General features: G+C 35.1%; 1 protein-coding gene across 3 annotated transcripts in view; it reads left to right on the top strand.

Annotated features, from left to right (window-relative positions):
• TTLL7 (tubulin tyrosine ligase like 7) overlaps positions 1 to 13,656 on the top strand; it is a 163,335-nt gene that overhangs the window by 91,766 nt on the left and 57,913 nt on the right. For all 3 annotated transcript variants that reach the window (XR_010024212.1, XM_063105386.1, XM_063105385.1), the window contains exons 9-10: positions 2,275 to 2,433; positions 7,154 to 7,248. Coding sequence is in view for 2 of the 3 variants with exons in the window: in XM_063105386.1 (XP_062961456.1) it covers positions 2,275 to 2,433; positions 7,154 to 7,248 (254 nt within the window). In the remaining variant the exon portion in view is untranslated. The remainder of the gene's footprint in view (positions 1 to 2,274; positions 2,434 to 7,153; positions 7,249 to 13,656) is intronic.

Here is a 13,656-nt window from a genome sequence, read left to right as displayed (position 1 = left end):
CTATAAGTGGGTAAATTTTACATTCTTCACAGCTACATTAGTTAGAATGTCTATTAATAATCTGTAAATAACCAGTTGTATAGTAACCAATAAATTTTTAACTTTTCCAAGTACTGTTACTCCAATTATCTTGTCGAACTCTCTGCATTTATGTAATTACTTGAAACTTTGCTTTCTTTATGAAGAATTGTATATGCTTTATATAGATATCTGTTTAAGGTGAATCAATGGGATAATTTAAAAGAGAATGACAGAAGGAGGTACAGAAGGCAATTATGCAGTTAAATTTTATCTTAATGCCTTAGTTTACAAATTCCATGAATTTAACTGAGGGCTTTCATCAATAATCTCTTTTTTGGGGGTAATTTCTCTGAAAAGCAACCCCCTATATATGAAAACTAGCATTCATTAATACCCTCTGTCCAGAACAGAGCTGTGTGCTTTTGTTCTTAAGAATAAATAAAAAAATCAATAGGAAATCAGGACATGAAGATTAAAAATGAGTATAATCACTCATAAAACCATCCCTGCTAAATGCTTTTCATATACTTAAGGTATGAATCTACAAATCATATTTCAAAGCAATGTTACTATGTTGGAAATTCTCAAAAGCATGAGTGGAGTTTCCTTTGTGTTTTCACATCTACGTGCAATCTTGCTTTTACATCCTAAAAGTGTGTTGTTTTCTATGTAGCAAAAACACAGATTTGTAATTCAGGGTCTATTAATATTTACTCTCCCCCACCACCCTACACCTGTCTTGTTTCAGACAGATACTTATCAGCAAGTTTTTTTTCTACTCTCAAGCGGTTTCAGTTATATCTCCAAAGATATATATGAAGTGGTTTTTTGTCTTTTATCTTATATGCTATGGTGTTACCATGAATTTATCTTGAACAAAATTTTCTGAGAACAACTTCTTGTTGCATCCTTTATATTTATCCCCAAATATGAGCTAGATTATGGTTCTGAGTAATAGTAAAGTTAACTCTGTCTTCCCTTTTTTCTCCCATATAATGAATATTGCAGGATATTTGTGTCTGACCTGATGTATGAAGTAGTATTCTAGAGGAATGATAGAATAACAAGAGTAGTAGTTAAGAAGCTAACACTTGAAGATTTGCTCTGTTCTAGGCATCATGCTAAGAGTTTTACGTGGAATTTCATTTTGTGCTTATATCAGTCTTGTGCAGTTTACATTTAGGAAAAATGGGACTCACAAATTTTAAGCAACTTGGCTGAGATCGCACAGCTAACAAGTAGCAAAGCCAGGAATAAACCCAGGAAGTCTGACTTTAGAGTGAAGTTCTTAGCTGCCTTTCTATATTGCCTATACCTGTAGAGAGAGAGAGTTAAAAAGACAATATATTCTAAGCAAGAATCATAGCTTGTTCTCAAGCTTCAGTAAAACAACTTTTTTTGTTAACGTTAATAACTCACCCTAGTAGTAGTATGTGTTTCCTCAAAGATAGTGTTGCTAGCCAGTTCTTTAACTGGCAGTACTCTCTTCTCAGATAAAACTTATGAACTACACAGTCATCACTGTACAAGGAAAGTCTACTCATAGGTTCTGTCTTCCCAGCCCTTTCAAGCTTTGTCTAAGTGGAGGTTCCATAATGTTGTTTGTAAAATAATCTACTCTCCTTGCAATTTTCCTTCCCTATCATCCCATCCCAATCTGGGTGGGGCTAGCATATGCTCCTACCCCTACTTACCTAATGAATAGAAGCCACTTATCAACTTTTATTTTGATTATTTGTTTACGAATATTTTTGAGCATCTGCTAAATTCCAGATACTATTGTAGGCACTGGAAATGTGATTGTAAATAAGACAGACAGGACCCTACTCTAACAACAACAACAAAAATATCAAATGGTTATATGCTGTGTGTAGCGATGCAGTAAGGAATGATGGATGGGTGGCTGATTTTAATCTGGGGGTCAGGGAAGGCCTCTCTGAATATCAAAGAGCCAGACATGGGAATATAGGGGAAAGAGTGTTCCAGGGAGAAGGAAAGGCTAATTCAAAGGACCTCAGGTAGGAGGAATTGTCACTCATTTGAGGAACCCAAAGTAACTAATCATGCCTGCAGTGTAGTGGGCAGGGGAAGAGTTGGATGAAAGGAAGTTAGAGCAGTGGCAGGGGCTAGATGACATAGAGTTTTGTAAAACTGGCCAAGATGCTAGTTTATAGGCTAGGTCATATTTGTACATATATAAATGAGATACAAAGAAATAAGGCATTTTTACCTCTTTTATCACAACCTTTATAGGAATTAGTGGTAAAGACCTTGATTGTAGCAGAACCTCACGTGCTGCATGCATATCGAATGTGCAGACCTGGTCAACCTCCAGGAAGTGAAAGTGTCTGCTTTGAAGTCCTGGGATTTGATATTTTGTTGGATAGAAAACTAAAGCCATGGCTTCTGGAGGTAAGGAATTCTTTAAGAAGAAAGAAGTTATCACTGTTCTTGTGTATTAAAACAAATGTTTTCTAAATGTGTGCTTGGCACAGTTGTTCCATTAACTGACCAGAATGAGTCCTGAATGGAGTATGGGGGATGAAGAGAATGAAAATTCAGGGAATAGAACAGTTTTAAGACTGAATCAATGTGTTTATTACTTTTCCCAAATTAGCATTGAGTGAATTTCTAGGCCAGGAACTTTGAATGTAAGTGTGGATCTGTTTTTACTGATTTGCTGCTGACTTTCTCTACTGTTTTCTCAACCTCATGGCATCTACCACTTCATGAGTTCTGGATATTGTCTTTCCTCTGTCTGGGTGCCTGGGCTTCAGGACCCTGCCTTCAGTGTGTCTGCTCTTCAAACTCTTTAAGAGGAGAGATGCTCCAATTTGTTTGTCAATCAGCATTCAATATCCAGTACCCCAGGTGGCATAAATTCTCCTTGAAGACCATATTACATGTCTGAGGCTCTCCTCATGTTCACCCTGTCAATTGTATGCCTTTGAGTTTGCTGCCAATGCCTGGTATGGTCAGAGTTGTTGTTTTTCTTTGATTTAAAAGGTCACTTAACATTTGGTAAATATGTAATAATGTAAAGAAGAAAATAAAAATTACCTCTATTTAAGATTTTTGTATCTTTTCTGCCAGTCATATTTATATTTATATTACCCAGAAAAAACCTTAGAAGTCCTGTGGTACAGTAGTGCCCCCATCCAGCAATTCCCTCTAAGCTCCCTGATCTGGGTCATAGCACCTTCTCGTGGCCACTGAAATACTGTATTTAGGAAACTTAATCAGGAAAATAGCACATATCTAAACAGTATTTACTGAATTAGTTACATTTTAAGGAATATATTGTGATATAAGATGTAATCAACAACTACCTTTCATTTAAAATAGATTCTCTTTTTGTTAGCGATTTAGAAGTCGGAAGTTACATGTGTAATATCAAGGTTTGCATAAGCAAATTGAATGAGTGATAGGTGAGATCAAGAGAGTCAAAATATATATTTTTAAGAATGAACATTTTTCTAATTTGGGGGCCAAAGATTGTGTGTGTGTGTGTGTGTATGTGTGTGTTCATCCACTGTGAGCAAATAATGTGTATTATATCTCCAAGCAAATACAGTTCTCTCTGCTGGGTGTTCAAATTTTGCTCCAACCTGAGTCCTAGAAATAACATAAATATGAGTTTTGTTTATCTTTTGCTTCCTCCACTTCTTGGCTATGAAAACACTTGACTATGAACTCTGTATCCTTCATCTTACTAAGGCCTGAGATTTTCTTCTTTAGATTTACTACTTTGCCTAAGGTAATCCTTTCCTTTTCTTAGCTGTATTTGTTCTGCCCCTGTTACTTTTTTTTAATCTTTGATGAGGTGGGAAGAAGTGAAGGCACATGCATGAGGACAAACTAAAAGGACAGCAGGGAATAATGACTTGATACATATTTTAGTTACCTTTTTAAAAAATGCATTTGCCTAAGTGGAACTTTCCATTAGCTTACTAAATCAGAATTAACTGAATGGTTGAATTCTGTATTTTTTTAAAGGGTCAAAATACCATTGTTTGCATTGTTTCTTCATTCTTTATTTTCTCCTTCATTATTTCCAGATTAATTAGAACTGTTAAAAAACTCCACAGTTAACCAACAGCTGTGGATAGTGAACATTTATTATATTAAAACAGTGAAAAGACTCTTAGATTTTTTTGTATTTTGCTCCCAGCTGAAATGGTAATGATTCTAATGAACATTGTTAAAAACTTTTGGCGCCACCAAGTGGAGTAAGGTAGAAGATGCTTCTGAGAATATGATAACTTCTAGTTAACTAGAATAATTTGAGATGATTGGTAATGGAAAAATTGCAGAAATTTTCAAGCACAGAAAACATTTTTAGGGAAAAAATGGAAATTGAGTGGAGTATGAATAAACTGCCAATACTTTACCGTGAAATTAAACAAGGACCTACTAAGTTACAGTCATTGTGCTAGATTGTGGGGATACTAGAAGAATAAGACAATACCTGCCATTGTCTAGTGGGGATTCAGATGTGAGTTTTACGGCAATAGTTGTAAGTATTAGTAGGGTAACAGGGACATAGCACAAACTATAGAGGGATTAGTCTCTGTGTACGTGTGGGTATTTGAGAGTTTTTTAAAAAAAATCTTTGCAAAAGGCACACCTGAGCACAGTTTTTAAGGCTGTAGAAGGTGGGGTAGGGGCCAGGAGCTGGGAGAGATAAGGTGGGGGTATGGGAAGGCTACAGGGCAGAGGGAACAGCACTAATTTGGGAGCACAGAATCAATTATGGGTACTTTGATATGTACAGGAAATGATTGCGCTTGTTTTGATAATAAAAGTGTGTTTTGGACAGTTAATACTTACTAATTTATTTTCTAATAATTTTCATTTTTGTGTGCATTTACAAGCTGCTGAACTTTAAGACTTTCAGATCTGCTGGGTTTTGTTTGTTTTAGAATCAGGGTAGGAAATAAGAACAAAGAAGTCATCAACATTGCAGAGGAGAATTGTGGCTGAGTGCAAGGCTGTCTAATTTTTAGAGTTCCTTCTGTCAGCCATTTATGGTTCTTCTTTTATTTTTTTCTTTGCCTTTCTCATAAAACAAACAAAACAAACTGAGACAAGGATCACCTAAACTGAAAAAAAGTTTTTCTGCCTTTCCACATATTGATTTATCTTGTGTGGGTTTATTTCTTCATGGACTAATTTCTTTTATATTATAGTAGAGGGAAGAATCTGAAATAGGCAAGAAAGAGGGGTCTGAGGTTCTTTTATACCAAAATCTCAGTACCATCCTGGGAGAGGGATATGCCTGACAGAAGTCCAGATTGCAATTTGGAGTGGAACATTCCAAGGAATTCTTTAAAGACAGATAACATTTCCAGTGAACCACTTAATCCTTAGTTCCTAAATGTCTGGTTTATTTTATAATCTTGTCACATGTAGTAGCAGAACTATCATAAATTGTATTACAAATATCAGAGATTTGAATCGGTGTGGTTGAAACTTTTTTCATATAAAATATATTACTCTTTCTCTGCATTGTAAGAGGAAGTGCTTAGAGCTTTGAAGTAACAGTCTAATAAACTTCCTTTCTCAAATGACCTAGAATAAATGGATGTTTTTGCAATTTTCAAGTTATTTTCTTCTCCTTGAGACCACATCACAAATACAGGAATATGTTCATCACTTTCTAAATCAGAAATCAATAAGGGAGTCAAAATACAATATGGCATGTCTCTATAAAAGAAGTACCATGCATCGATCAAAATGATCGCACGATGAAAGATTTTCATGATACATTGTTAAGAGAAACACTTGGATTATAAAATAAAGTATGGTTAGTATAGACATGTATATGGAAGGTAAAGTGAATATATTAAATATGTATGCATAAAAAATACTGGAATACTATTTACCAAATGGTTAACAATACACTAGGTAGTAGGATTACAGGTGATCTTTTGTTGTTTGTTTTGCTTCTTTTTACTAATTTTTTTGCAGTGAAGCTGTACTACGTTTGTAATACAGACATTGTATTTCTGGATGATTTGTTGAGTATAATGTGGTATTTTCTTAGGTGCCAGTTGTAGAATACATGCTATCAGTTGTTTTGTTTCTTGTGATGATGGATTTGTATAATTACAACTGTAGCATACACTTTTTTTTTTGTTTAGATAGCTTGAGGGGCTAGCCTGAGTTGGTGGTCAAGAAGCTAAGCTATAGTTTTGAACTCAGCAGTGTTCTCACCAACTGATTTAATTGATTAAATAATTTTCTTAAACACCTGCTATTCCAGTTACATTTTTATAACAACAACAACAACAAAACCCAACAACAAAGACGGAACAAAAACTCTAGCTTATAAAGTGGTAGACTATTGTATAGTGGATTTTAAAGTATATACAGTTATTTCTTATTTTTCACCTTAATCAATTCCTGGAAATGATGTCAGAAAGTAGAATAGCCACAAATGGCTCATTTATTACCACTAGTTATCATGAAGTTAGAAAAGCTCATAGAGGTTAGTCTGCAGTTACCCTTACGGGTATCTTTTGAGTAATATAGTCAATGCCCTTTGAAATGAAAATTGATGAATTGTTGTTTGAACCAGGCAGAAATAGAAAGTAACAAAATTTATTTTGGGGGGCAGCAATAGTAGTGAAAAGAAGGCACTTATAGTTTCTAAAGTATATAATTAGTACTATGTTGGAAACATGAATAGTGCCTTTTTGTCAGATAAGTCCCTTTTTAACTTTCTTAAACTTAAAACCTAGAGCACATGGGGCAATGTATTGGAGAGAGTGGAAAAGAGAGGGATGCCAGATAGTGTTGACAGTGAAGATCCTGAACTAAGGCATCAGGGGGAAGGAGGTGGTGCTAATAGTTAGTTCCTTGCAGTTCCTTGACCTAGAGTGACGGGGGATGGAGGTGTGACAGTGGTAACTGGGCCACCTACCATACAAAGTTCTGAGATTTGTTGTAGAGTCCTTCCACTGGCTGGAGATCCCAAATATGCATATTAACAAATATGTATTGAATATTTATTGACCTTTCAGCATTTGGCTACTCTCCTTGTTTTCTTTGTAAATTTTGTTTTCTTTTATTATTTTATTTTTTAATTAAATTTTTATTTTAACATTTATTAATGCTTTGTAAATTTTAGATTAATCGAGCCCCAAGCTTTGGAACTGATCAGAAAATAGACCTCGATGTAAAGAGAGGAGTGCTGCTAAATGCACTGAAACTACTAAACATCAGGTAAAGTATTTCTTCCATATTATGGAACTTTTTCTCTACATTTGGCAAATAGATGAGTTATTTGTACATGAATTGGCTTGTAATCTTTTGTATTTTTGTGTTTTGTATTTTTCAACATACACAAATCAATAAATATGATGCAGCACATCAACAAAAGCAAGGACAAAAACCACATGATTATCTCAATCAACGCAGAAAAAGCATCTGACAAAATTCAGCATCCCTTCATGATAGAGATCCTCAACAAATTAGGTATAGAAGGAGATTATCTCAATACAGTAAAAGCCATATAGGACAAACCCACCACCAAAATCATCCTGAATGGCGAAAAACTGAAAGCATTTCCTTTAAGAACAGGAACAAGACAAGGATGCCCACTCTCATCACTTCTATTCAACATAGTATTGGAAGTTATTAGCCAGAGCAATCAGGCAAGAGAAGGAAATAAAGGGCATTCAAATTGGAAGAGATGAAGTCAAATTGTCATCGTTTGCAGATGAGATGATCCTATATATGAAAAAACCCCACAACCTCTATCAACAAGCTAGAGCTCAGAAACAAATTCAGTAAAGTCGCAGGATGCAAAATCAATACGGAAAAATCAGTAGCAGCAGTTATACAACAGCAACGATCAAGCAGAAAAAGAAATCAAGAAAGCAAGCACATTTACATTAGCTACCAAAAGATTAAAATACCTAGGAATAAATTTAACCAAAGAAGTGAAGGATCTCTAAAATGAGAACTGCAAAACACTGCTGAAAGAAACTAAAGAGGACACCAGAAGATGGAAAGACATTCCATATTCATGGATTGGAAGAATTAATGCTGTGAAAATGTCCATACATTACCCAAAGTTATCTACAGATTCAATGCAATCTCCATCAAAATACCAAGAACATCTTCACAGAAATAGAAAAAAACAATCCTTGATTCCATTTTAAAAATCCATTGTGGGATGCTTCCAAGCAATTATTTTATTTAAGATGTTTTCAGGCATTTAGCAGGTGCCTGATTTGAGAAGTAGCTTTATGTGGAAAACATCACTGAAAAACAGAGATGTTCATATAAACCTGTTCAGAAATTTTCACATGGTCTCTGTTTTTTCCTGATGAGAGACTGACTTGTCTAAATTCTACTTATATAGGGGTAGTTCAGAAAGTTCGTGGAAAAATAGAATTAAAAGATAATATGAATCTTTCCATGAACTTTTTGAAGACCCCTGGTATTTCAGTTATTCTCAAAGAAATGAGTAGAAAGGAAAGAGATTAGGATGACAATTCTTTTGTTTAGATTATACAGTGCACTAAGTATTTTAGATTAGTTGAGCAATATGCCTATACATTTTTTTTTGCCTGAAAGTTTACTATCATTGTTTAAGTAAGCTTTGTGTTTAGGTTTTTTTGGGGGGTCGGGGGCATGTCTTTTGACTTTGCCAATGATGATACCAATTCAGGATATTATCTATGGATTTTTTTTGTTTTGTTAAAGGTGAGGTATATACAGTTTAAGCAGTCAAATTTCTAGACGTAAATCTAAGGGACAGTTGGAATTTATCTTCTTTATCTTTCTTAGTGTTGCTCCACAGAGAATTTAGCACAATTCTTACCATTTAGAACATATGCTAATGAGGCTTATGTTGCAGAAATGCCTCCTCTCTCCAACCAGATGGAGAGCTCCACGGACACATGCGTCAGCCTTGAGTTTCACTGTGGCTTTGTCTGTGATGGGCACATCACAGGAACATAAGCAGGAACTAAGAACAATGGGACAATTCTTGATTATTTATTCAATATTATAAGGTTGATTTTCATATGGATTGTTTTAATTTTGGACAGAATAAATTATTTTGTGATTCCAGAAATCCCCTATTTACATTCATTTTAATTAGACTATGAGAATGGCCTTTTTAAAAAAATTACATTAAATTTCTGCTAAAGAACCTAAATAGATTTCTATTGTCAACACTCAGTCTAAGCTCCTTTCATAATATAACTGAACCTTAGATCTTCCATCTTATTTCCTATTTCTCTCCAACTCAAACTGATTTAGATAGGCTGATTATTTCATTATTTTTTCCATGTAGCTTGCTCATTCTCAGTGATAATTTGTTCTGTTCCCTAGTCTGAATGCCTTTGCTTACTACCTATGACTCAAGTTCTATCTTTCATTATGAAATCTTCCTTTTGGCCCAAATTAATCTTTTCTTTCTTTGAGCTCTAGAAGAAATTATAGTCTGCATAGTATATGGCTTATCACTTTGTATACTCTCTAATGTTCTGTCCTGTTTTACTTGGGCAAGGCTGATTTTTCTTTTTCAATTTGATTTAACCTTCTTGAAGTTCAAAAGTAAATGCTTTTGTACTCCTCACAATTTCTTTTTTTTTTCTTTTTCTTTTTTTTTTTTTTTTGGTGGCTGGCTATTCCTCACAATTATTAGTACAATGCTCTACTTATTGTAAGGCTCCATAAAATCCCAAAATTCACTTTGTAAACGTGTGCTTTTAGTCTAAAGGTAATTTGGAGGAGTGTTGATTGCTCAGGATATTCCATCACAACTACTGTGAGTACAGAACCTCATGTGGAAGGGATCAGAATTGATCTCTCTGTACTTAGATGACAGAATACAATTTCAGTTGATTCAAATGAATTTTTGAAACAGTAGTCTTGGGATCTTGAGAGACAAGAGTGTGAAAGGGGCTATAGGTAGAACAAATGGTGGTTCTTTTTTCTCCAATAAAAGGAAAATACAGTCATTTTGTGGTGGTGTTCCTGGGTTGTTAAGAAGAATCTTTTTCCTCTATAGTATTCTATGATAATCATTAAAGTAGAGTCTAGAAAAGACAGTCACAATTCCATGAGTCCTGAGTCTGAAATATTTGCTATTAGATTAGATTTAACTAAATTACCTGTCCCTTATTTAGAACTAATTCATGGGTGGCAGGTTTGCAGCATTTAATAATACCCTGTCCTTGAACATTTATCCTTGCTGGGCTTTTCTGACACTAGTCTTTGGGTCCACTTAACTTTGAGCATCCTCTGTCTTCTCCTCTAGTTTCTCTTACTTTCTTTTCCCTACTTGTCATTTTTTTCACTGTGTTCTTGCCTCAGCCATTTTTTCTGATTTGTAATTCTCATTCACTTTACTGGCAGTATTTCTGAGTCTGACACTGGAGTACTTAATCTGCCCATATATGTAGTGAGGTATAGACTGGGGTGCTTCTCACTGTCTCTGGCCCATTCTGGAACTCTAGTCCAGTATTTGCAGCTCTTTGCTGACCATGTGTACTGGATTCTTCTGGTCTAGTAGGTGCTCAATAAATGTGTAGTGAGTGAGTGAGTAAGTGATCAAGTAAGTAAATAAATGAGTGAATGGATGAATGTTCCGATGTTCATTTGACGAAAGTTCAATTACTTTCTCCTTCAATCATGTTTCTCTTGCTGGATTTATCTCCTTTTTTTTTTCTGCTAATGATATCAAATACCTCCCACCCATGTAGGCTAAATCTAGTCATTTATAGGTACTTAATGGACATTTTTAAAGATCCTATACTGTGCTAGAAGCTGGAGATACAAAAATAAATAAAATTTCCTCATCTTAAATAGCTCAATTATTAAAAGGGAAATATATATGCTCATAAATAATAACAATGCAAAGATAATCACCCAAACTTAGTTTTTCTGTCTTTTTTTGCTTTGCTAGTTAATAGTAAAACCATACGCAATACACACACACACACACACACACACACACACACACACACAAACCGGGGGGGGGGGGGAGAAGATATAACAACCACAATTACTTGAAGTTGATACGACAAGCAAACAGAAAGGACATTGTTGGGGGGGAGGGGGGGAGGGAGAAGGGAGGGAGGTTTTGGTGATGGGGAGCAATAATCAGCCACAATGTATATCGACAAAATAAAATTTAAAAAACAACAACAACAAAAAAAAAAACCATACGCATTAATGTCCAGGCTAGAAAGCTGGGAGTTATCTTTAACTTTTCCCTTTGTTATGAATCAACTGAAACCTGTCAAATTTATAACTATCACTTAGTTTCTTTTTCTTTCCAAGTTTAAGAACTACTTATCTCTCTCCTGGACTATTTTATTGGTTTACTTTCTGCTTCTGACACTAACCTCTACCCCATTTTACAGCTTCCAATCTATTGCTCTGCAAATCGTTCAACAACTATTTATTGAGTACCCACAATTACTGCAGTGGGTACTAGGAATTCAAAGCCTCCTATGATTCCTAGGTTTCTGGCTTGGATTTGTTGCTCGATAATATGCCATTCATTCAGATAAAGATTATAGGTAAAAAACAGGCTTAGAGGAATAATGGGGGAAGGTAGAAAAAAAACAGATAGACAATTCAGTTTTAAACGTGCTGATTTTGAGGTGCTTTGAATTGTTAAATGGAAAATTTGGTATACAAGACCCCAGGAGATAGAGATATCTATTTGATTGGCATTCATGTATAGATTGCAGTTGAATCTAATGGATGAGATCACATGGTTGGAGTGTATAGTTTGAGACATAAAGAGAGGCAGGGACAGAGCCCTGACAGATGCTAGCATTTGAAGAGATATTTATAAACTCTGATATTCTCCTCAGACAGTTTCTGCACTGTCATATAAAGTTTGAACTCTTATATTACATGCAAAGCTCTTTTTGCTCTTTGGATTATATACAAAACACTTTTTGATATGGCCCTTGCATTTCTTTCCAGCCTGATCATTTCTTGTTCTTTTTTCTCTGCCTTGGAATTGATTTTTCTTAGAACTCTTTTGCGATGCTGTTACACATTTCCATGCCTTTGCACTTGTTCTCATTTATTTTTTATTTTATTTTATTTTTTTTTAAGTTTTATTTTGTCGATATACATTGTGGCTGATTATTGCTCCCCATCACCAAAACCTCCCTCCCTTCTCCCTCCCCCCTCCCCCCCAATAATGTCCACTTGTTCTCATTTAAATATTTGTTATTTGTTCACCTTTATACCTCTGGAAAATGTCAACTCACTTATTTTTAATTGTGGTAAAATATACTTAACATAAAATTTAGCATTTTAACTATTTTTAAGTGTACAATTAAGTGGCAGTAAGTACATTCACACTGTTGTACAACTAGCACCACCAAGCATCTCTAAAACTCTTCATCTTGCAAAACTGAAACTCAATACCCATTAAACACTGACTACCCATTCCTCCCTCCCCCCAGTCCTTGACAACAGCATTATACTTTCTGTCTTCATGAATTTGCATGCCCTACTCAAGTATCACATAGGAGTGAAATCATATAATGTTTTTTATTTCATTAATGGCTTACTTCACTTAGCATGATGTCTTCAAGTTCATTCATGTTGTAGCATATGTCAGAATCTTTTTCCTTTTTAAGGATGAATAGCATTCCATCTTATGTATATGTCACATTTTCTCAACTCATTATTATTAAAATAACTCAAGCCTGACTTTCTATATGAAGCCTTTGCTGAGGCAAAGTGGTTTACTTCCTCCTTTGTGCTATTACCATAATTATCATCACATTTTAAATAGCGTTCATCACACCTGTGTATTTGTTTACATGCCATTGCCCGCCCCCCCTTTAGACTGTCAGCTCTTTGAGGACAGTGGCCCTGTCTGTTCTCTTTGTATCCCCGGGTTCCTATCTAGAACTAGGATATAGTGAGTACTAAATAAAATTTGGATTGGAAGACAACGATTGGGGAGGGCATTTCATTCAAAGGTACCTTACTTGTTAGCAAGATAAGGAAGTGAGACAAAGCAAAGCATGGTCATAGAACTTCCAGTGGTTCCATATTACTAAAGTCTAGAGTATGTGAGGCAAGTGGTTAGAGAAATCCCTTGGATGGAATAACAGGGTAATGAGTAGTGGAAAGTGGTACACAAAACCCCTTAGGTCAGTATATGAATACAGCTAAATGGAAAAAAGCTGATTAAAATACTAAGTGAATGGTGAACTTTCAGTCTATGGTTAAATTTTATTCTGGTCTTTGCATTAAGTACTGAGTTTTAGTGCTAATTTATGCCTGTATTTATAGAAATGCAACACAGTTTTTAGAATGACTGTGTTCTTAAAGTCCAGAATATAGGAGTGCTCTTTTATAAAAAAATATCTCATCATGGTTGACTTTTATTTGTTTTTTGGTATGTCTGAATGAACTTCTATGTGTGCTTAGTTTTGTTACTCTTCTTTGTGTGTGTGTGAATGGTTTGTTTATCAGTATCTTTGTCTTGAGAGTCTTGTGGATATGCATGTAGATCTTTGTTCATTTATTTCACAGCGCACTCATCATAGCATCTTAGTCCTTTTCTACTTTCCTTTCCTCTTTCCTTCGCTTCCCTTTTTTGCTTCCTCTCTCCATTTTTTCCATGCTGATTGT

This window comes from Cynocephalus volans, chromosome 8, assembly GCF_027409185.1.
Source record: "Cynocephalus volans isolate mCynVol1 chromosome 8, mCynVol1.pri, whole genome shotgun sequence".
Classification (NCBI taxonomy): domain Eukaryota; kingdom Metazoa; phylum Chordata; class Mammalia; order Dermoptera; family Cynocephalidae; genus Cynocephalus; species Cynocephalus volans.
Note: the sequence above shows the minus strand (reverse complement) of the source record. Positions and strands in the feature narration are given on the sequence as shown.